Below are 23,929 nucleotides of genomic sequence, written 5' to 3' on the forward strand. Positions count from 1 at the left end.
TATTCATGCACGAGCCTCCTCATCTTCACTGCAATCAGGAAGAGAATATCTCAAAATCACCAGAAGCTTAGTGTATTTAGTCGAGCTGATGATTGTTATGATTTTGTTGTGACGAGTACAAGCATATGTTGGAACAGTTAAATTATAAGATTGAAAAATAACACATTACGCACTGGGAGCTAATGGCTGGAACACACAAAAAGGAGTAAAGCAAGGCAGAGTTCATTGTTGGAACATCTAAACTAGTGATCCTGTATCTCTCAATGTTGTCAGCAATTTGATTCCTACAATCCAGCTGCCCAATTAAGAACTTCCTATTTCATAGAGGAGTGAGCTTTCACTTCAGGTATATTGGCATATCATGGGAGATTCCAGACTAACATGTTAAACAGCATTCTCCATACCATCATCAAAACACCAAATGAGGGAATATCTTTGGGAAGAATGGAGACTTGTAGAATCAACATTAAGGCACATTTAAGTCATTCTGGTGGCCCAACGCCTTACTAATACACTTTATGTTTTTTCCTGTGTCACTTGTCTGTACAGTACCAATCAAAAGTCAAACATTTGAGTGGTACTGTAAATGTTGGCCAATGGCACATCCTCCCTCTTTCTATGCCACGCCACACGCAGCCCACCTGGTTTACAGAGGCTACCATAATTGAGAGGAGTGGTTTTAAGTAATGGGTCCATGTCATCTAGATAAAACCATTATTCTTGTTTATTGTCAAGACTTGTGATATAAATGGTATGATTGACCATGTTTTGACATTCAGGAAGCCAATATTTAATTTTAGTAGATAGAGAAACAGAGCAGGTAATAAGGTTTAGAGTAATAACATTTCCTAATAAAATGGGCAGTATGTTGACTAAGGGGTGGATGTGTACTGTATATCTGGACCAGTTTGGATCTATGGCAGATTCCTGCCTCAGATCCAAAGTATAACACCACAACCACTTTAACTTAGGGTGTGAAGTTAAAAAGACGCTGGTGTTTACGAGGCAGAGGCTGTCAAACAAAAATATGCCAGAATAGGAAATATATGGTTCCATTTTAATTAAAACATGTTAAGAAGATTGCGCAGCCTTTTTGTAGAGGTCTGCTTTTTTATTGTGTCTTTGTGTCTTTTTTTAGTACTTTGTTTATTATCACAACCACAGAAAAAATGTCACTGAATATCTACCAATTAAGGACACACTTTTATTGATTTAAGTTCCTTTAATGAAATGAATTCAAAATGAATCATTCTGTATCTGTGACACCATAAGATGGGAGACTGGGAAGGGTGCTGGTCCAAAGTCGAACAAAACGTAGCCTCATTTCTTTTTCAACGGAACTTTCATTCATCTTAGCATTGATATTCAGGAACTGTTGTCCAGTTCTGGTAAACTCAGGCCAGGTCACAGGCACCTTCATGTTTCCTTCATTAGGATTTCTGGGTATAATAAGAAAACTTCCATTAGAGTATAGTTTTGAATTTCCATGACTCAAAGCAAAAAATGTATCTTATATCAATCATTTCTGTCTATGTCCTTTGATAAAATTATGTTCAGTTACTTAAAATTTGATCATATGGACATGCATGGAGAGTGTGTTACCCAGTTCTAGCAAAGTTAGTCCAGTAGGCAATTATGTAGCCAGACAGGTCCCTGTGTCTGTCCCCATAAGCCGTGGGTGTGGTGAAGGGTTTGCCGAAAACATACTGCAGGTCATCAGCATGGTCGGCTCCCACCCAGTCATGGTAGGGTTTGCCTGGTCCAGCCAGTAGACTGGGCTCAGACAGCAAGTAGGAGTAGGTGCGGCCAGACCTGTTAAAGATCATCACCTTGTGTTTAGAATATATCTGTCCTACATTAATCTTGCCATAAATTGATGATGCCTGTCTCAAACTTTGACTTTAACATCAAAAGTCATCAAAGAAAACCAAATCCAGTTTTTTTCAATTATGAATATGATCTTAAGGGTACATTTCATCAGAGTGCAGAGTCAGGTGGAGCATTAGATGATTTGGACCTGTCAAAGGTGTTTTTTGTAACAGAAGCACAAACAATATGTTGAGTGAGCCATCCACGTCTAATTGTCCATAGACTAAAGGCCATATCTCAATGCTAAGAGGTACATGCATCTTGGTACATAGCTCTTCAAAAAGCGTATCTGTGTTACGTTAAAGTTGTTCATTAAAACTCTTTCTTATATATAACCTCAAGGTGACAGTACTGCAGCAACTGACTCACGTGGCATGAGCAGCATGAAGGAAAAGGGAAGTCTGTGTAGGAGCCAGGAACATTGAGTCAGTCCCAATGTCCACAGCCGTTCTCTTAATGGTGTCCTGGCTCGGTGTTGATCCCCAATTGGACGAGTATTCAGCGAAGGCAATCTCAAAACCAGCTTGGCCATTCTCTTTGGTATAAGTAGCAAGCAGCCTCTTTACATCTTCTCTGCAGTGTTAATAAAGTGAAGAGCTATGTTGGTGAAATTATTCTGCAAAAAAAGCTGTAAAAGCCTACAAAACTATATGCTTTCTCTCTGAAAACAAATCAGTCTTACATAAGGGTCTCCTGATTCTTAATACCGAGAGAAGGAATATCTTGTAATGTGAAGTGGTGCCCATCCATGTCATTAACTCCTGCAAGGTAGTCAATGTCAGCAGTGTTGTGGAACAAGTTGATTGGTTGATCAGGGAGGAAGTCTCCATCAACAACAGGAGACAGAAGCACGTTTTTCACAGACGGAGCTGAGATGGATTGGCACAGAATTAATAAAGTGGCATTTTATTGCATGAACACTGTAATATGTTATTAGTAGCTTTGTGTAAAGTCACTACACTGAAACAAATTACTTTGTAATTTATGATGAATTGTAGGACATGCTTTTTTGTGATGGTGACTGCCTGATAAATAATGCAAATACAGTAGATTGGTTAAATAGCTTCATAAACATTGCTGTACTGAAAGAAAATTATGCTTACAGTCTGGGGAGCCTTGTTCTGTCTTTGGAATAGCCATGGCGAGAGTCACAGCATTAGTTGATTTCAGACAGGCCACCATTCTGTCATCAGTGGGGCAGCTGACCTTCTCAGCAACCTATGCACATGGTAGGTAATCAATGTTTCTCACTGCTTTCAGGAAAATTGGATATTCCATTGATATGGACTTTAATGATGTTATTCTAAAAGAATATCCATTTTGCTTCTTTCAAAGATTTGGCTGTTGCTTTTCTATATTTCTCTTATTGTCAACTCATGTGCAGAGCCAAACCAACAATGTATTGGTTAGCAAGTATTATGTGTGTATTCAAAGCCAAACATATGCAATTCATCTGTGTCATAGACCTCTGTTGTTGTACATGACAAAATTTCTCTAAATCTTGAAACTGAATTGATAAGAAATAATCAATTTTACACGAGTAGTCATTTGACGCATATAACTGAAATTATGTTGTAAACTGTTAAGTTGAGTTTACCCCTATAGGCTCTATGAATGCAGAGAGAAATGGAAAATGAAACTGATCACAGCCAAACTCTTAATTGTGCTAAAAACTTTTCCACTGACAACAGAAAATGTCAGTGAATGATGGTAATAAGGGTTGCTAGAGGTAAAAACCCTAGTATTGTATGTAAAAAGTCAGGGTTAAAACAAGCATCATGTTTTTTATGTTAACTTATCATTTGGCTTTAAAGTCACTTCAACAGCTACTTTATGCCAAAATACGAGCATGGGCATCTACAATTGATCTATAATTGCTTGCTTATGTGGGGACTTAGTCATGACATTAGGGCCAATCTCTACGGTATCTGACAGTGACACAGATTCAGTACTTACCTCCAGTGCAACCTTGCGTGGGTCCCTGTTTAAAGCCCAGGGGCAGACGGCAACACCACTCTGGGAGATGGCTCTCTTGAACAGGCCTTTGTTGTGGGGAGTGAGTGTCTGTGTATTATAAAAATATAATTTGTAGTTTATTTATAACGCACTTTACAGGGGCCATTGCCATATATCGACTAGCGAGTATGCAATCCTGGTGGAGAAGGGGAGCCAATGAAATGAATGGAGAATGGGTACAATGTGTTCCTACTATTGCACTCTCATCAGGAGCCTTGCAGTACTGTTCTGAACACATTGTAGTCTCTGAAGACTCTTTATAGTGCAATGCAGTAATCTAGTCTAGAGGAGACAAAGGCGTGGACCAGCTTTTCAGCATGAGATGAGGTGAGTGTGGGACAGCGTTTTGCAATATTTCTGAGATGGTGAAAGGAGATCTTGCATACATGTTTGATATGGGCATCAAAGGTGAATTGAGAGTCAAATATTACACCGAGGTTGGTGTCTGATGAGGAGAGGGGAGTGTTGTGACCAGAGAAAATAATGCTGGTTAATAGAGGATGACTGGATCTGGTGTGGGGTGCCAACTAAAATTGCTTCATTTTTGTAAACTGGAGAACTGTCAACTGGAGAAAGTTGTGTTTCATCCACACCGTTATCTCCTCCAGACAGGGGGTGAGTATTGCTAGAGAAGATGATGATGATGACGATGGCGAAGTTGCAGAGGAGTGTGTATTAATTTTCATGTAAAGTTGTGTATCATCAGTGTAGTAATGAAATGAGATTTCATAGCAACTCATGTCATGGTCAAGGGAGAACATGTATAGTGTGAAAAGGATGGGGGATCCCACAGATGACAGTGTTTGTCTGGGACCTAGCACTTCCAAAGGAAATGTACTGTTCTGTCAGTGATTGAAAGATTGAAACCAGTTAAGGGGAGTGTCAGTGAGTCCAATGGTGTGATGTAATCGGTTTAGGAGTATATCATGGTCAACAGTGTCGAATGCAGCAGACAAATCAAGAAGGAGGGAAGGTGAGCCAGCATCAGCTGCCATCAGTAGGTTGTTTGTGCTTCTAAACAGAGCTGTTTCTGTACTGTGGGCAGAGCGAAAACCACACTGAAGTTTTTCAAAAGGTTGTTGTATTTGAAAAAGGTTGTTGTATTTGGTCCTGAAGATGGGCGGCAACTACATTTTCCAGTACTTTGGAAATTGGCCTGTGATTGGCAAAAACTTCTGGACCAAGAGTGAGTTTCTTGAGAAGTGGCCTGATTAAGGTGTGGAGTAAAATTGTGACTGTGCCTCTTTAAGGAAGCAGGCCTTTTGATGTTCTCGATGATCTAGCTTGTGAACAGTGAGACCTGAGGCTTTGTAATGCCAATCAAGAGCACACCCAGCAGCCTTCATTTTCCGTAGCTCGCTGGTGAACCACGGAGCTGAACGGGAGAAGTGTTTTGTCTGATTTAAATTCAACTTAGTGTATTTCATGTTGAAAATACATTTGTCCTAGTTTCTCACCTGGTAACTGACACTAGCTCCACCTGCAGATTCTCCAAAGAGGGTGATGTTGTTGGGGTCTCCTCCAAATGAGCGAATGTTCCTGTGTACCCAGGCTATGGCAGAGTGCTGGTCCCACATACCATAGTTTCCTGTTGTACAATCAAATATTGAGTTAAAAGTGCTTTTCACCCAGTAACTCAATGTAAGGTGATACACAGTAGGCAAATAGGAAATAGATGTAAATGTAAGATGTAAATGTACAGGATTTCACCTCACCAGGTAAGCCAGAGTCTCCTGTACTGAGGAAGCCCAGGTTTCCCAAACGATAGCCCACTGAGACCACTATAACATTGCCCTGGTCTGCAATTTCCTGACCGCTGTAATAGTTGTTGAGAAAAATTGGGCCCATTGATCCACCAACCATGAAGCCTCCTCCGTAGAACCAAATCATCACCGGGAGATTAGATGACACTTGGGAAGAAAAAGAGAAGCATTTTTATTTTACAAGCAATCACATCTATTGTATCAATGAATTCTAACATTGACATATAGAAACACAAAAATGTTACCATGTCGGCCATGAGGAACCCAGATGTTGAGGTAGAGGCAGTCTTCACTGCCAACAGTTGAAGTCTGTAGCATGTTGATGTGGAGACATCTCTCAGCAAACTTTGTTGCCTTCAGTATGCCTGTGGGTTTTGATTCATAAAATGACAATGCTTAATGTTTTACAGCAGCTATTTACACATTCAAATTTTCAGCTGTTTAGTTTAAACACACCGTCCCAGCCAGGGTGAGGTTTGGGTTTCTCAAGTGTTTCAGGCTTGGCAGCAAAAGGAATTCCTTTGAAGACATCCACCGAGCGGAAAAGACCCAGGGGGATATTTTGTCCCTGAACACTGCCACCTTCTGTGTGCACTACACCCAGCTAGGGAAACAGTCAAAAGAGAGCTTTCACCTTCAATGACAGTACATCCCAAGGATAGCTATCCTAAAATATAAATGATAACAAAGCACTAACAAACTATCACATCTTTAAAAGACGTTAAGGTCATGTAAGGATGTTAAGACCAATATGTAATATATATACTAACTCATAAAATTAGCATATCTTATCTTAGATTATGGAAATATGCTTAAATACTGTTTTAAGCATATTTCCAAAAGTTTAAATACTGGCTTTTCCAACTATAATACTACAACCAGTATGTTTCCATTTTGATGGACTTATGTGTTTCCACCCTCTGCACAATCAACCTGATTGTGGTGCTGGAACGTAATATTAACACACCATATTAACAGGCCACCACCACATGATGAGGTCTTAAGAGGTCACGGTCATTTTATGTATTTCTGTGAGATCAGATTGACGCCCATTGCAACATCCCAGGCTGCCAGATATGAAACACTGGTACGCAAACACAGCATGCTGCAGCCATCACTGCGAGCAAACAAACCGTATCAACTGAGAAAGATTCCATCCGGCCCAAAAACCCAACAACAACAACACATAGTTTGAATGTGGTTTGCAATACCCATTTTAAATGCTTCCTTACATATACATAAATACATATTTTTCCATCAACAGAGCACAATGTGTTAACCTTAACCCTAAAAATGAAACTTTCAATCTTGAATGCTGGTTAAGAATAATCTATTAATTGGAGGATGCAAAAGTTAAACCCTATGTATGTGCATTTTAGCTGCTGTTAAATGTCCATCTGAACATCTTGAAAGACAAAGTTAAGTAAAACACTTTCAAACATTTGCATGTCTCAAAGAACAGATTTATCACTCTGTGCAAATCTTGTATGCTTTTGATTTGCATAAATATTAAACATGAAATTATATTCAGCAGACTTACAGAGGCTGCTGAGGCTGTTCCCAGGGACAGGACAACGGCAAACAAAATCTTCAACTTCTCCATGGCCGTCCACAACCAGCAAATGGCTCTCCAGGTTCTTTTAAGAGGATCAGTGGTAAACAGGCATGTGACATCTGATTTTGACCTCTGAACCTGATGGGAAACAGCCTGATGTAAACCATGCCAAATGCCAGGTGAATTAAGCTGTACCATGTTATCATGTTTTTGTTAACATTGCAGGTACAGAATAATAAGGGACTATTTTCACACATTTTGGGTTGCACATTTGGTTAGGCTTATAAAAATGTACTTACTGTAGTAATAAAGTCCAAGTGTTACAAAATCACACAAATTGCCTCTTTATACCAAAACATGTATTTAAAATGGTCCTCTGTCAGTAATTGGGAAGGTATAACTTCATCCCCAGTTACTGACAGGACAGAATGTTGAGTCTTAATACTAATAACTATTGTAATTAGGGCTGTCTGAGTTAACGCGTTAATCGCAATTAAATTAATGCAATCCGTAACGCTTTTTTTTTTTAATCGCATTTTAATTTTGCAAGCCTTTGTCCCTTCTACTCACCTGTAGACAGCTCCTCTGGCTGTAGCGCTATGCTTTGAAGTGGCCTCCTGCAGTAAACCTACCGCAGTGATGGAAAGTAAGAGAGCTACTGGACTTTTGAACGGCTTGTTTAACTTTAAAACACTTCCAGACGCTTCAGTTGACAAGTCAAAAGTAAAATGCAACCTGTGTCAAACGGAGTTTAACTACCACCAGAGTACATCGAGTTTGAGTTAGCACCTCAGCGCTAAACACCCAGGTGTAGCCGAGCAAGCCTCAGCTCCACCAAAGTCCCATTTTGGAGTGTGGGAGTCGCAGCAGAGCCGTGATTGATTCCCAGTTAAGACACTCCGGTAAGAAATGCTTTATCCTATGATGAACTATTTGTATCATGATGGGAGTGGTCTCTTCCAGAATGACAATGCCCCTATCCAAAGAGCACGAGGGGCCTCTGAATGGTTTGATGAGTATGAAAAGGATTTGTGTCATATGCAATTGCCTTCACAGTCAGCAGATCTAAGCCCAACTGAACCCCTATGGGAAAATTCAGATCAACATGTTAGACAGCGCTCTTCATACCATCATCAAAACACCTAATGAGGGAATATCTTTTGGAAGAATGGTGTTCATCCATTCAGTAGACTTCAGAGACTTGTAGAATGAATGCCAATGCACATTTAAGCTGTTCTGGTGGCATGTGGTGGCTCAACACCTTACTAAGACACTTTATGTTGGTTCTTCTCTTAATATGTACTTTGTCTGTACAGTGCCTGTCAAAGGTTTGAGCAGTATCAGTCAAAAGTCAAACATTTGACTGGTACTGTAAATGAAGGGTAATGGCGCACACTCCCTCTTTATATGCCAGGCCACAATCAGTCCAGCTGGTTTATGGCCACCATGGTGGTTTTATGTGATGGGTCCATGTCATCTCGATGTCCATGTCAAGGCTTGACATACAAATGGTTTGATTGACAAGGACTTGACATTCAAGTAAGTAGATAGAGAAACAGAACAGGTAATAAGGTTTAGAAGAGTAACATTTCCTAATAAATGGGCGGTTTGTTGACTAAGAGGGTGGATGAGTATATCTGGATCTATGGGAAAAATCTACCATACATGAAATAAAAATTCATGAACATAGATTCAAGGGTATAACACCAGCCATAATTACTCATATCACAAAATTGGGAATGCATAAGGGGATGATTCTATTATACATTTCCAAGTCCTGCACCAGAATACACTCCGGAATAATTAAAAAATTAGCACTAATCAATGAATTAGAATCAAAGCTAGAGAAATTCATAAATTTGGAAGTTATTGGGAAATGTTTTTTTTCACAAGGAGCAATCTTTACTCATTTGAGTTTTGGAAATTATCACCAATGTCCTTTCTCGGTAGAATGAATGCCGTCTTTCTTCCACATATGCTATACCTCTTTGAGTTGACTTTAGTACTTTTTATTTGGAACCACAAAAGTAACAGAATAAGTAAATAACAAAAGTAGTAAATAAAAAAAGTGATCTGATCTTGTCTGATTTCCTCTTGTGTTACTGGATAGTAAATTTGTCAATTTTAAGTTCTGGCTCTATAGGAGCTTTGTCAGGACTGACAAATTAACCCTGATGATGTCATATCAGTTAAGATATAGAGAGTACAGATGTTTCACAAATGTATGGTACCAGTTTTATAAAAACATGTTTAGAAAATTGTGCAGAGGTCTGCTTTCCTATGTGTTAATGTCCTTTTTAGTGCTTTGTCTATGTCGAATTTTGTCACAACCACAGAAACATTGTTTTTCACTGAACACTGAACATATAACACTAATTGAGGTTACACACTTGTATTTGTCTGATTTAAGTTCCTTTAATGAAATGAATTCAAAATGAATCATTCTGTATCTGTGACACCATAAGATGGGAGACTGGGAAGGGTGCTGGTCCAAAGTCGAACAAAACGTAGCCTCATTTCTTTTTCAATGGAACTTTCATTCATCTTCGCATTGATATTCAGGAACTGTTGTCCAGTTCTGGTAAATTCAGGCCAGGTCACAGGCACCTTCATGTTTCCTTCATTAGGATTTCTGGGTATAATAAGAAAACTTCCATTAGAGTATAGTTTTGAATTTCCATGACTCAAAGCAAAAAATGTATCTTATTTCAATCATTTCTGTCTATGTCCTTTGATAAAATTATGTTCAGTTACTTAAAATTTGATCATATGGACATGCATGGAGAGTGTGTTACCCAGTTCTAGCAAAGTTAGTCCAGTAGGCAATCATGTAGCCAGACAGGTCCCTGTGTCTGTCCCCATAAGCCTTGGGTGTGGTGAAGGGTTTGCCGAAAACATACTGCAGGTCATCAGCATGGTCGGCTCCCACCCAGTCATGGTAGGGTTTGCCTGGTCCAGCCATTAGACTGGGCTCAGACAGCAAGTAGGAGTAGGTGCGGCCAGACCTGTTAAAGACCATCACCTTGTGTTTAGAATATATCTGTCCTACATTAATCTTGCCATAAATTGATGATGCCAGTCTCAAACTTTGACTTTAACATCAAAAGTCATCAAAGAAAACCAAATCCAGTTTTTTTCAATTATGAATATGATCTTAAGGGTACATTTCATCAGAGTGCAGAGTCAGGTGGAGCATTAGATGATTTAGACCTGTCAAAGGTGTTTTTTGTAACAGAAGCACAAACAATATGTTGAGTGAGCCATCCACGTCTAATTGTCCATAGACTAAAGGCCATATCTCAATGCTAAGAGTTACATGCATCTTGGTACATAGCTCTTCAAAAAGCGTATCTGTGTTACGTTAAAGTTGTTCATTAAAACTCTTTCTTATATATAACCTTAAGGTGACAGTACTGCAGCAACTGACTCACGTGGCATAAGCAGCATGAAGGAAAAGGGAAGTCTGTGTAGGAGCCAGGAACATTGAGTCAGTCCCAATGTCCACAGCCGTTCTCTTAATGGTGTCCTGGCTCGGTGTTGATCCCCAATTGGACGAGTATTCAGCGAAGGCAATCTCAAAACCAGCTTGGCCATTCTCTTTGGTATAAGTAGCAAGCAGCCTCTTTACATCTTCTCTGCAGTGTTAATAAAGTGAAGAGCTATGTTGGTGAAATTATTCTGCAAAAAAAGCTGTAAAAGCCCACAAAACTATATGCTTTCTCTCTGAAGACAAATCAGTCTTACATAAGGATCTCCTGATTCTTGTCATTGAAAGAAGGAATATCATTTGATGAGAGGAGGTGCCCATCCATGTCATTAACTCCTGCAAGGTAGTCAATGTCAGCAGTGTTGTGGAACAAGTTGATCGGTTGATCAGGGAGGAAGTCTCCATCAACAACAGGAGACAGAAGCAGGTTTTTCACAATCGGAGCTGAGATGGATTGGCACAGAATTAATAAAGTGGCATTTTATTGCATGAACACTGTAATATGTTATTAGTAGCTTTGTGTAAAGTCACTACACTGAAACAAATTACTTTGTAATTTATGATGAATTGTAGGACATACTTTTTTGTGATGGTGACTGCCTGATAAATAATGCAAATACAGTAGATTGGTTAAATAGCTTCATAAACATTGCTGTATTGAAAGAAAATTATGCTTACAGTCTGGGGAGCCTTGTTTTATCTTTGGAGCAGCCATGGCGAGAGTCGCAGCATTAGTTGATTTCAGACAGGCCACCATTCTGTCATCAGTGGGGCAGCCTACCTTCTCAGCAACCTATGCACATGGTAGGTAATCAAGCCATATTTTCTCACTGCATTCAGGCAAATAGGATATTCCATTAATATCAACTTTAATGATGTTATTCTAAAAAATATACATTTTGTTTCTTTCAAAGATTTGGCTGTTGCTTTTCTATATTTCTCTTATTGTCAACTCATGTGCAGAGCCAAACCAATAATGTATTGGTTAGTAAGTATTATGTGTCTATCCAAAGCCAAATATATGCAATTCCTCTGTGTCGTAGACCTCTGTTGTTGTACATGACAAAATCTCACTACATAAAGAATCTGAATTGATAAGAAATAATCAATTTTACATGAGTAGTCACGTGACGCATATAAAATAAAACTGATCACAGCCAAACTCTTAATACAAAGAAATCCTCCACTGATAACAGAAAATGTCAGCGAATGATGGTAGTAAAGGCTGCTCAGGGTAAAAACTGAGTATTGTATAAGAAGTCAGGGTTAAAACCAGAATCATGTTTTTTTATGTTAACTTATCATTTGGCTTTAAAGCCACTTCAACAACTACCGTACTTTATGCTGAAATATGAGCATGTCGCCTACATCCTGTGATTGGCAGTTATCGATTCACAATTTCACAATTTCACAGATATATTAGTGTAGACCAAATCTTAAAGTACTGACGGTGCCTGTAAGAGATATTCAAGCTTCATGGAAGTTTTCAAATGTTTTACAACACTGAATCAATGTAGATTTAATGTAGCTTTTTTGGCACTGATTAACAGAAAAATACCCCCAACATGAAAACCTTCAAGGGGAGATTAATCATTTTTATGGGCATTTACTTGGTACAAATGACATTGTTAGCAAAGTTCCCCAACTTACTTATCTACAAATATAATGCCTGAGACATTCAGTGCATGTGTATAAGCCAATATATGTAAATGAAATGTGTAAAATAGTGATAATTCAGTTTTGGTTATAAAAAGTCTGAATTCCAATACCTATCTACAATTTGTCAATACCTATCTGTACCCTTGCTTGGGGACTTATGTGGGGACTTTTTCATGACATTAGGACCTATCTCTAAGGTATCTGACAGTGACACAGATTCAGTACTTACCTCCAGTGCAACCTTGCGTGGGTCCCTGCTTAAAGCCCAGGGGCAGAAGGCAACACCACTCTGGGAGATGGCTCTCTTGAACAGCCCTTTGTTGTGGGGAGTGAGTGTCTGTGTATTATAAACATATAATTTGTAGTTATGTTATGTCATTTTACAATTCACCTTGCTTAAGTAATTGCAAAAATGAATATGAAATGTCCATTTTCTGACCTTAAATGTTTCACTAATGACTGAAAACTATCAGTAAAATGCACATTTGTTGTTGCTTAGGCAAGTTTTTAAGGAATACTTGTTTAATGGCATGTTTTAATATACTTTATTAACCACTTACAAAGTCATTATTACAATGTATTAACTATGTAATAATAATAACAATAAGAAGAAGAAGAAGAAGAAGACATTTTATTAATAATGCACTTTACAGGGGCCATTGCCATATATCGACTAGCGAGTATGCAATCCTGGTGGAGAAGGGGAGCCAATGAAATGAATGGAGAATGGGTACAATGTGTTCCTACTATTGCACTCTCATCAGGAGCGTTGCAGTACTGTTCTGAACACATTGTAGTCTCTGAAGACTCTTTCTACTGCAATGCAGTAATCTAGTCTAGAGGAGACAAAGGCGTGGACCAGCTTTTCAGCATGAGATGAGGTGAGTGTGGGACAGAGTTTTGTAATATTTCTGAGATGGTGAAAGGAGATCTCGTATACGTGTTTGATATGGGCTTCAAAGGTGAATTGAGAGTCAAATATTACACCGAGGTTGGTGTCTGATGAGGAGAGGGGAGTGTTGTGACCAGAGAAAATAATGCTGGTTAATAGAGGATGACTGGATCTGGTGTGGGGTGCCAACTAAAATTGCTTCATTTCGTAAGCTGTTCAACTGGAGAAAGTTGTGTTTCATCCACACCAGTATCTCCTCCAGACAGGGGGTGAGTATTGCTAGAGAAGATGATGATGATGACAATGGCGAAGCTCCAGAGGAGTGTGTATCAATTTTCATGTAAAGTTGTGTATCATTAGTGTAGTAATGAAATGAGATTCCATAGCAACTAATGTCATGGTCAAGGGAGAACATGTATAGTGTGAAAAGGATGGGGGATCCCACAGATGACAGTGTTTGTCTGGGACCTAGCACTTCCAAAGGAAATGTACTGTTCTGTCAGTGAGGTAAGATTGAAACCAGTTAAGGGGAGTGTCAGTGAGTCCAATGGTGTGATGTAATCGGTTTAGGAGTATATCATGGTCAACAGGGTCGAATGCAGCAGACAAATCAAGAAGGATGAGGAGGGAAGGTAAGCCAGCATCAGCTGCCATCAGTAGGTTGTTTGTGCTTCTAAACAGAGCTGTTTCTGTACTATGGGCAGAGCGAAAACCACACTGAAGTTCAGAGAAAGTTCAAAAGGTTGTTGTATTTGAAAAAGGTTGTTGTATTTGGTCCTGAAGATGGGCGGCAACTACATTTTCCAGTACTTTGAAAATTGGCCTGTGATTGGCAAAAACTCCTGGATCAAGAGTGAGTTTCTTGAGAAATGGCCTGATTATGGTGTTTTTTAGAGCAGATTGAACATCTGCCTTAAGCGAGTGGTTTATTGCAGTGGTGATCAGGGACTTATGGCATATATGTTTGCTTTCACTAGGGCTGTAGGAAAGGGGTCGAGGGCACAGGTGGAAAGTTGAATCCTCCTAATGATATCCTTAACCTCTTGCTGTTAGACTTCTGACGTGCTCCTCTGTAGTTTCTGTAAGTGGTTTGTGGTTTGAGAAAATGATTGATAGTGGAGAATAGTTACTTGGAATTGCCAGGACTGTTTTTGATGACATTTAGTAAAATTGTGACTGTGCCTCTCTAGCAGGCCTTTTAGTGTTCTCAATGATCTAGCTTGTGAACAGTGAGACCTGAGGCTTTGTAATTCCACTCAAGAGCACACCCAGCTGCCTTCATTTTCCGTAGCTCGCTGGTGAACCACGGAGCTGAACGGGAGAAGTGTTTTGTCTGATTTAAATTCAACTTAGTGTATTTCATGTTGAAAATACATTTGTCCTAGCTTCTCACCTGGTAACTGACACTAGCTCCACCTGCAGATTCTCCAAAGAGGGTGATGTTGTTGGGGTCTCCTCCAAACGAACGAATGTTCCTGTGTACCCAGGCTATGGCAGAGTGCTGGTCCCACAGACCATAGTTTCCTGTTGTACAATCAAATATTGAGTTAAATGTGCTTTTTACCCAGTAACTCAATGTAAGGTGATACACAGTAGGCACATAGGAAATAGATGTAAATGTAAGATGTAAATGTACAGGATTTCACCTCACCAGGTAAGCCAGAGTCTCCTGTACTGAGGAAGCCCAGGGTTCCCAAACGATAGCCCACTGAGACCACTATAACATTGCCCTGGTCTGCAATTTCCTGACCACTGTACAGATAGTTGTTGAGAAAATTTGCGCCCATTGATCCACCAACCATGAAGCCTCCTCCGTAGAACCAAATCATCACCGGGAGATTAGATGACACTTGGGAAGAAAAAGAGAACCATTTTTATTTTACAAGCAATCACATCTATTGTATCAATGAATTCTAACATTGACATATAGAAACACAAAAATGCTACCATGTCGGCCATGAGGAACCCAGATGTTGAGGTAGAGGCAGTCTTCACTGCCAAAAGTTGAAGTCTGTAGTATACTGATCTGGAGACATCTCTTGGCAAACTTTGTTGCCTTCAGTATGCCTGTGGGTTTTGATTCATAAAATGACAATGCTTAATGTTTTACAGCAGCTATTTATACATTCAAATTTTCAGCTGTTTAGTTTAAACACACCGTCCCAGCCAGGGTGAGGTTTGGGTTTCTCAAGTGTTCCAGGCTTGGCAGCAAAAGGAATTCCTTTGAAGACATCCACCGAGCGGAAAAGACCCAGGGGGATATTTTGTCCCTGAACACTGCCACCTTCTGTGTGCACTACACCCAGCTAGGAAACAGTCAAAAGAGAGCTTTCACCTTCAATCACAGTACATCCCAAGGATAGCTATCCTAAAATATAAATGATAACAATGCACTAACAAACTATCACATCTTTAAAAGACTGGATGTTAAGACCAATATGTAATATATATACTAACTCATAAAATTAGCATATCTTATCAGAGATTAAGGAAATATGCTAAGTTTAAATACTGGCTTTTCCAACTATAATACTACAACCAGTATGTTTCTATTTTGATGGACTTATGTGTTTCCACCCTCTGCACAATCAACCTGATTGTGGTGCTGGAACGTAATATTAACACACCATATTAACAGGCCACCACCACGTGATGAGGTCTCAAGAGGTCACGGTCATTTTATGTATTTCTGTGAGATCAGATTGACGCCCATTGCAACATCCCAGGCTGCTAGATATGGAAACCTGGTACGCAAACACAGCATGCTGCAGCCATCACTGCGAGCAAACAAACCGTATCAACTGAGAAAGATTCCATCCGGCCCAAAAACCCAACAACAACAACACATAGTTTGAATGTGGTTTGCAATACCCATTTTAAATGCTTCCTTACATATACAAAAATACATATTTTTCCATCAACAGAGCACAATGTGTTAACCTTAACCCTAAAAATGAAACTTTCAAACTTGAAAGCTGGTTATGAATAATCTATTAATTGGAGGATGCAAAAGTTAAACCCTATGTATGTGCATTTGAGCTGCTGTTAAATGTCCATCTGAACATCTTCAAAAACAAAGTTAAGTAAAACACTTTCAAACATTTGCATGTCTCAAAGAACAGATTTATCACTATGTGCAAATATTGTATGCATATTTAAATATAAAACATGAAATTATATTCAGAAGACTTACAGAGGCTGCTGAGGCTGTTCCCAGGGACAGGACAACAGCAAACAAGATCTTCAACTTCTCCATGGCCGTCCACAACCAGCAAATGGCTCTCCAGGGGCTTATATACACCCACTGCAAGAGAAAAAATATGTTATATAACCTTTACACCTTTACTGTCATGGTATGGTCCAACTGACCATGACTTGACCTCTTAACCTGATGGGAAACAGCCTGATGTAAACCATGCCAAATGCCAGGTGAATTAAGCTGTACCAAGTTATCATGTTTTTGTTTACATTGCAGGTATAGAATAATAAGGGACTATTTTCACAAATTTTGGGTTGCAAATTTGGTTAAGCTTATAAAAATGTGCTTACCTTAGTAATAAAGTCCAAGTCTTATAAAATCACACAAATTGTCTCTTTATACCAAAACAGCTCTTGTGTAAAATGGTCCTCTGTCAGTAATTGGGAATGTATAACTTCATCCCCAGTTACTGACAGAGGACAGAATGTTGAGTCTTAATACTAATAACATACTACTAATACTACTAATAACATTTTGAGGTCAAAATTAAAACTCTTGATTGTTCTACCAGCTTTCTGTCACAGGAACTAAAATCCTGATGAAGCAAGTAATAAATAAATAATAAACAATAAAACTTGAAGCTCAAACACTAAAATATAAGATGTCTCCAAAGAAGCACATCTACAAGGAAGTTGACTATTTTACAAGACTTTTGTACTTTGATATTAGAAGTTAAAAATGTTTGCTTGATGAGACCTTATTTCTTATGTGACTAAAATAGTAGAACTGTCACACATGGGAATACAGAAAAATAAGCCCAGAAGAGTGTTTGTGAACCTGGAAATGAAGCAAAGCTGCTGTTGACTCACAGAAACAGGTGGACTGATTCTCAGATTAGTCAACAACACAGATAAGATAAAACTCTCAAATAACACGACACCTCTAAATTGCTACTGAATTCGATCTCATGCATGTAAACATGTAAATTGATTGACAAATTTTATGTAGGCTGTGCTATAGGAATAAAATAATAATACGATGGGGACACGTCTAATTTGACCTCTGTCATTGACGTATTTGATTATGCATGTGTATAACTGTTGTTCTGGTTGTTGTTTTTTATTCAAAGCTTCATTTTTAGCATTTTTAGCATACTGTACCTCTCACATAGACCTTTGTGAATAATATGCACAACCAACTTCATGCACAAAAAGATGCAGACCTCTGCCTGTGGTGTTCATAGATTAATTGTTTTCTAGACAGAAAAAATAATTTGTGTTTGTAGCAGTAATGAATAAAACTGAATGTACTTTTGGGATATTGATACATCAATATCTCAAAAGTACATTCAGTTTGTAAGTGAATAGCCGTCAATTTATACAACAACAGTATGGTGATTGGCTGTTCTAGTCACAGTCAAATCACAAAGTTTCTGTTTGTTTTTTTGTTTCCTTTTTTGTAGTAAAATGGTGTGACAACTTATATCTCCCCAATTACAGCTCTAATTTTTTTTTTGGACTCCACTTGAGTAGCTTTGCATGATTCACAATTCAAAAAAACCCTTGTTTATCAAATTGTAACCCTTTATGCAGTACCTCATGATAGCCTTTGTGTCGTAACAGTCCATTGTAGTTTCTGTCTCAATAATAACATGACCTGCATTAGATAAACTTAGACTAGACTAACTGTATGCTAGCTAATGAAGACAGTGTGGCAACAGACAAATAAATACATCCATCTCATTTTTTATTTTGTTTGCAATATATACAAAATATGTTTGTCTACTATTATATATTGTAACTTTCGAGAGTCACAATAAAGTTATGTATGATTAAATACAATCCAGGAAAGTATTCATACATTTATTTTTCATGAACAAATACTGATGTAATAGCTCTGGTCCACACTGCAGGTGCACAGGTGATCTTTATTCTGAGATCACTGTGGGAAGGCTGGGCAGGGTGCTGGTCCAAAAGTGCAAATAGCGTGTCCTCATCTTCTGTCTAACATAGCTCTTGTCCATCTTGGAATTGATCTCCAGGTACTGGTGTCCAGTGGTGGTGAATCTGGGCCATGTAGCGGGCACATTCAGCTCACCTTTGTTGGGATCTCTGTTTAATATAACCAGAGAAAAGGAAAAGGAAATTATATGAGTTCTTTATTTTTGTTTTAAATTCTAGTTTAAGTCATTCATTGTGTGATGTTTCCATGTCTCATGTCTATAGAATTATACCCAGTTCTGGCAAAGTTGGTCCAGTAGGCGATCATGTATCCGGAGACATCACGGTGGCGAGGCCAGTATGCCAGTGGTGTAGTGAAAGGCTTTCCAAACATATACTGCAGGTCATCGGCGTGGTCGGCTCCCATCCAACTGGGGTAGGGCAAGGTAAGACCACCCATACGGTTGGGCTCGGAGAATAGGTAGGAATAGGTGCGACCAGTTCTTTGATGGGACGAAAAGAGAACAGGGGTGTAACAATGACTAAAAGCAGGAAGTAACCTTACAAAAAGATAAGGAAAAAATGGCACTCAACAAACTGACAAAAATTAGATAAATACTGACTTTTTTTAATGCAAAGCACTCACACACAAAGTAATAACTATGTTATATAGCACAGTAGAGCCCATTGGCAGTGAAATCACTAAATATATATTGTAAAATAGCATATCTGTTGGAGCTGTTGAGTGCCACAAGAACAATTAACTTTTTTAGTAAGCAGTAGTTGAATTGATATGTTTAAAAAAAACGTTTGTAAAGTAATTAATTGCATTATATGATGGAATTTAAATTATGCAATAAAACATGAAACATTTTAATAAAATGATTATTCAATTTTACCACATTACTCTGTAATTCCATTAAATAATTAAAGCTGATGGAGTGTAAAATATATATATATTTTTAAGCTTTTTTCTTAATCTTTTATTTTTCTATTTTACAGCCTCATGATTTCTTTACTTTTTTTGATTCCTCACCTTGTAAAACAATATGAGGAACAAATGCACCAATAAATAAACTGACAGTGACATAGAAAGATCCTGTTCTTACGTGGCATGGGTAGCATGAAGGTAAAGGGCAGTCTGTGTAGGAATCAAGAAGATGTAGTCTGTTCCAATCTCCACAACTGTTTTCTTAATGATCTCCCTGCTGGGATTTGTGCCCCATGTTGACGTATATGTGGAGAAGGCCTCATCCATACCAGCCTTGCCCTTCTCTTTAGTGTATGTGGCCAGGAGCCTCTTCACATCATCACTAAGATAAGGAGGATACGGTTTGAAAAGAAATTAGATCAGTTACAGAATTGTAAATATTTCATATGGCATTATGGCATAATGGCTTGAACTCACATAGATGTATCCACCAGTTGGGAATTGATTGAAGGAACGTCAAGACCAGTAAAGAGGTGTCCGTCCATGTCATTGACTCCAGCAATGTAGTCAATTTCGGCCGCATTGTGGAACAAGTTGTAGGGTTCATCAGGCAGGAAGTCCCCATCAATTACAGCTGACAGGATCAGGTTGTTTACAATGGGGGCTGATGGAGGTAGATACATTCAATGCATCAATACTTTATGTTTATACAGGATTCTAATTTGCCATTTGCTATATCTGCTGTTGGACTATTGATGGTGTAAACTGGAGACTTAGATTTACCCTGCCAGTGATAAGCTTTACTGGGCATAATGCAAAGAATGATCACACAATCCCCCCAGTTCAGCCATCACTGCAGAGACACTCTGACCAATCTTTGCAAGTGCATCAACAGGAAACCTGACTTTGAACAAGACCAAGAAATATTTTTTTCATTCAGTATATAGTACTAAATTCCAAATATAAAAGGCACCAATCAGTCAGGATTTATGCCATTAAAAAGCTACCATAGAATGTGAAGCATTTGAAATATGCAACTTTGACATCCCCCAGTTGATGTCAGGAAAAAGGGGAAAGATCATTGTTACCAATCAAGAATCAGTAAGAAGCACAGATACAGTGTCAAAAAATGACGTTGTCCTTACCATCAGGTGAACTGGCGATTTTGAGGGTACCAGCCATTGTAAGGAGCACAGGGTCTGTCATTTTCAAACAGGCAGCCATACGGTCATCAGTTGGGCAGTTGACCTTCAGAGCAACCTGGAAAGAAGTTTCCGTTCATCTTTAATTGTTTCCCGGCCTGAGGTTTACTATTCCTGAAATGGCAGAGTCAAACCAGCCATACAATAAGTGAAACATGTCAGAGAAGCTATTATGTACCTCTTCAGCAATCTTGCGAGGGTTCTTGATGACACCCCAGGGGCAAAGGGCAACTCCACTCTGGGAGATGGCTCTCTTGAATAGACCTTTGTTGTGGGGAGTGAGAGTCTGGGTAGACAGAGAGAGAAAAAATAGAAATATTTGAGTGTGTCTCTTAAAGTCAGACTCATATTTACAGATCATAGTGAATTTGATTTCATTTGTAAGTCTTAAAACAGGTGTTTTTGCTGTGATGCAGTGCATGTAATGAGTTAGAAGTCAAGAAAAAGCTTCTCACCTGGAAGCTGACACTAGCTGCACCTGCAGACTCTCCAAAGACGGTAATGTTGTCAGGGTCTCCTCCAAAAGAGCGGATGTTCCTGTTCACCCAGGCGATGGCAGCTTGCTGGTCCCACAGACCATAGTTTCCTGATGACGAACACACAGAGCCCTTATGTAGACATTCATTAAATGTACAGTAGTTTTAATTAGTATTTTTAGGGAACAATTGACCAAAACATTTCCAAATCTCTATCTGGCTCTGTAAAATTGTGTCGCTGTTGTAAGAAAATTAATTGGGACCTACCTGGCAAGCCAGCATCTCCAGTGCTCAGGAAACCCAGAGTTCCTACACGGTATCCCAGTGTCACCACGATAACATTTCCTCTGTCTGCAACCTCCTGCCCACTGTACAGGTAGTTGTCCAAGAAGTTAGCACCCATTGAGCCTCCAGTCAAGTAGCCTCCTCCATAGATCCAGACCATGACTGGCAGATTAGTGGATACTACAGAAGAAAGAAAATTAGAGCCACTTGTAGTGTGGATCTAAAATGGATAACACTATGTCAGCTTCATTGAGTCTTTACCTGAGCGGCCATGAGGAACCCAGATGTTAAGGTAAAGACAGTCCTCACTGCCTCTGGTGTCAGTCATGAGTAGGTTCACCTGAAGACATCTCTTCCTGTACTCAGTGGCCCTCAGAACACCTGATGAGAAATGCACATTGCTAGAGATAGTCCATTACATTTAGTCTGAGAAGAAGGACTTCTGAAAAATGTCAAGATACATTATGTAGATTTTCTCGACACATTAATCAGTTTCTGCCTTAATCTCATGCCAATTAGAAGCAAAGATAAAACCTTTTCTATCAATAAAATGAAAAGAGAAGATCATGACATCATTAGTTTTATTTATTAGTAGCAGTTCATTAATGTATACTCACCATCCCAGCCAGGGTGACGCTTAGGTTTCTCAAATCTTCCAGGAATATCAGCAAAGGGAATTCCCCTGAAGACATCCATGTGACGGCGGAACCCAAGGCGAATGTTCTCCCCCTCCACCATGCCTCCCTCTGTGTACACCACCCCAAGCTACGGAAATTAAACAAATAAATACAAAAGATTAACTTGATGCATTTGTCCACCAAACATTTTGCTTGAAAGTAATTCTTGATGCATAGGATCACATCTACATTTGTCTCATAGATTTTCATTTGGATTTCTCAGATTGAATTCGGCATGTCTTGGAAAAAATGGAATATAACAATCCGTGCAGCACTTAACTACTAATAACACTTTAAACACATACACAGGTTACAAACAGACATATAGACTTTTGTTCCAATATAGTATATCTATCAAAGTGATTGATGGCTAAAATTAGCAAATTATCATTCTTTCTTGATCAAGAATAACAGCTGAATTACAGCATCTGTGGGTGCAAAATAATAGCATTTTACATTCTAAATACTTTTGACTATCTCTCCATTCATATTTGATATGTATGGAGCTGCACAGATAACCTCTCCACCCAGATAACCTGGCTTACGCATTCTATGGACACACTATAAATAAAATGTTCTTACAGAGGTCGCAGAGACCGTCTCCAGAAACACAACGAAAGCGACCAAAATCCCTAGTTTCGCCATCATGATCAAACTAAGACAACTAGGATGAGAGTTGCCCAGGTCTTTATAAAGAGGGTCCTTCCCCTAAATATCACCTGACCAGTGTACTCTGTGGGCATGCTTTTTTCACTGTTGCATAACACACAGTATTTACACAACTCGTGTCAGCAACTCTCTCCTCAATACTTACTATGGAATGCATCGAACACCTTAAAACCTCTTTGGCTAAAATCCAAATAACACATTTTTTTTCACTTTTCAGTATAGAAGTCAATCTAATTCTGATCTTTATTAGAAGTTTTTATTTTATTTTAACACTTTTTGAAGGTTTATATATTGCTCCACACTCTCCAGAGTTAAATTAACACTTTTAATTAAAATCCAAAACACACCTTTCCTCACCTCATAATACTCTATACATATGATGATGGTCATCAAAATTCTCTGTAAATACCTTGTTTGTCAGAAAAAAGTGATCATATACCAAAAGTATGTCAGTTAATTGAGAAAAAACTCACACATTACAATTCTTAAATGTGAAATCAACTGCTGACACCTGGGATACTCCTGACACATGAAATAGGTCAACTTTGTTTCAGCCACTGCTACTGGCAAGTTAAGTCTGGCTCTCAAGTCTAACTCTGGTGACTCCCTCATTTTCCCCACATCAATGTAATGCACTGTTGTCTGCAGAAATGTTTTAACATTCACAAGTGCAACATCATAAGACACATTAAACACAAAATGTGCTTTGTAAAGTTTATCAAATGCCCCAAGCGAGCACTTTGCCTGGCATGGGATGAGATGCTTATCCACAGTGATGTAGAAGCTGTCATTCTTGCTCTTCTGACAGCCAACAGCAAGGTGGCACAGCTACTGACCCTGCTGGTTCCTCCTTCAAACTGCAGCATGACTAGGGTTGAGATAAGGAAACTTCAGATTAGACACAAGAACAAAGTGCAGCCACAGAGAAAACTACATTATACTGTAGAAATGACTATTCAAACATATTCTCACTGGCTAGTATAAGATGGGAGGGCCTATGAAGACTTTTTCAATTTCAATTTGCTCTACTTTTTAAACAACCTTCATTTACACATGCAGCTCAGAAGGTGATGTGACAAATTATTATAACCACTGACACTGTAATAAAATAATGACCTTTTGAAAGACTTCAAGTCTCTCAACTGCATCACATGCACTGACTTTTGGAGACTTCAGCCCCCTAGTGGTGGTGGAAGGAGGTGTATCAGCAACAACGGGGAGGTCATTTCTTGGTTCAAATTGAATACTTTATGTTTGAATGACTAGAGGAGGCATTAAGAGATAGTTTTTAACAGTCAATGATCCATTG

General features: G+C 38.9%; 3 protein-coding genes across 3 annotated transcripts; all 3 read right to left on the reverse strand.

Annotated features, from left to right (window-relative positions):
• Positions 1-1,246: 1,246 nt before the first annotated feature.
• On the reverse strand, positions 1,247-7,257 carry LOC128380270 (bile salt-activated lipase-like). The gene is made up of 11 exons (XM_053340016.1): positions 7,189-7,257; positions 6,105-6,252; positions 5,894-6,013; positions 5,601-5,795; positions 5,343-5,473; positions 3,826-3,933; positions 2,973-3,087; positions 2,552-2,738; positions 2,239-2,442; positions 1,603-1,812; positions 1,247-1,439 (listed from the first exon to the last, which is right to left on the reverse strand). The coding sequence occupies exons 1-11, from the start codon at positions 7,249-7,251 to the stop codon at positions 1,247-1,249; spliced, it is 1,674 nt and encodes a 557-aa protein (XP_053195991.1). The 5' UTR covers positions 7,252-7,257.
• A 2,385-nt stretch (positions 7,258-9,642) lies between these two features.
• LOC128379987 (bile salt-activated lipase-like) lies at positions 9,643-16,503 on the reverse strand. Its single transcript, XM_053339630.1, has 11 exons — positions 16,435-16,503; positions 15,400-15,547; positions 15,189-15,308; positions 14,893-15,090; positions 14,635-14,765; positions 12,579-12,686; positions 11,369-11,483; positions 10,948-11,134; positions 10,635-10,838; positions 9,999-10,208; positions 9,643-9,835 (listed from the first exon to the last, which is right to left on the reverse strand). The coding sequence occupies exons 1-11, from the start codon at positions 16,495-16,497 to the stop codon at positions 9,643-9,645; spliced, it is 1,677 nt and encodes a 558-aa protein (XP_053195605.1). The 5' UTR covers positions 16,498-16,503.
• Positions 16,504-18,367: 1,864 nt separating this feature from the next.
• LOC128379986 (bile salt-activated lipase-like) lies at positions 18,368-22,599 on the reverse strand. Its single transcript, XM_053339629.1, has 11 exons — positions 22,534-22,599; positions 21,892-22,039; positions 21,536-21,655; positions 21,257-21,454; positions 20,969-21,099; positions 20,692-20,799; positions 20,457-20,571; positions 19,789-19,975; positions 19,490-19,693; positions 18,674-18,883; positions 18,368-18,551 (listed from the first exon to the last, which is right to left on the reverse strand). The coding sequence occupies exons 1-11, from the start codon at positions 22,597-22,599 to the stop codon at positions 18,368-18,370; spliced, it is 1,671 nt and encodes a 556-aa protein (XP_053195604.1).
• Positions 22,600-23,929: the final 1,330 nt, after the last annotated feature.

The sequence above is a fragment of the Scomber japonicus genome, chromosome 19 (assembly GCF_027409825.1).
Source record: "Scomber japonicus isolate fScoJap1 chromosome 19, fScoJap1.pri, whole genome shotgun sequence".
NCBI lineage: Eukaryota > Metazoa > Chordata > Actinopteri > Scombriformes > Scombridae > Scomber > Scomber japonicus.

Bases quoted from the DNA above. Each gene is read 5' to 3' on its own strand.
- LOC128380270 (XM_053340016.1), bottom strand. From the start codon at position 7,251: ATGGAGAAGTTGAAGATTTTGTTTGCCGTTGTCCTGTCCCTGGGAACA. The intron at 5,474-5,600 runs GTGAGGTGAAAT...ATTGTACAACAG, and splicing joins AGGAGACTCTGGCTTACCTG to GAAACTATGGTATGTGGGAC. The intron at 2,739-2,972 runs GTAAGCATAATT...AATCCATCTCAG, and splicing joins AGAACAAGGCTCCCCAGACT to CTCCGTCTGTGAAAAACGTG.
- LOC128379987 (XM_053339630.1), bottom strand. From the start codon at position 16,497: ATGGAGAAGTTGAAGATCTTGTTTGCTGTTGTCCTGTCCCTGGGAACA. The intron at 15,548-16,434 runs GTAAGTCTTCTG...ACTGTTTCCTAG, and splicing joins GAACAGCCTCAGCAGCCTCT to CTGGGTGTAGTGCACACAGA. The intron at 11,135-11,368 runs GTAAGCATAATT...AATCCATCTCAG, and splicing joins AAAACAAGGCTCCCCAGACT to CTCCGATTGTGAAAAACCTG.
- LOC128379986 (XM_053339629.1), bottom strand. From the start codon at position 22,599: ATGATGGCGAAACTAGGGATTTTGGTCGCTTTCGTTGTGTTTCTGGAG. The intron at 21,100-21,256 runs GTAGGTCCCAAT...GTTCGTCATCAG, and splicing joins TGGAGATGCTGGCTTGCCAG to GAAACTATGGTCTGTGGGAC. The intron at 20,572-20,691 runs GTACATAATAGC...ACTTCTTTCCAG, and splicing joins CTCGCAAGATTGCTGAAGAG to GTTGCTCTGAAGGTCAACTG.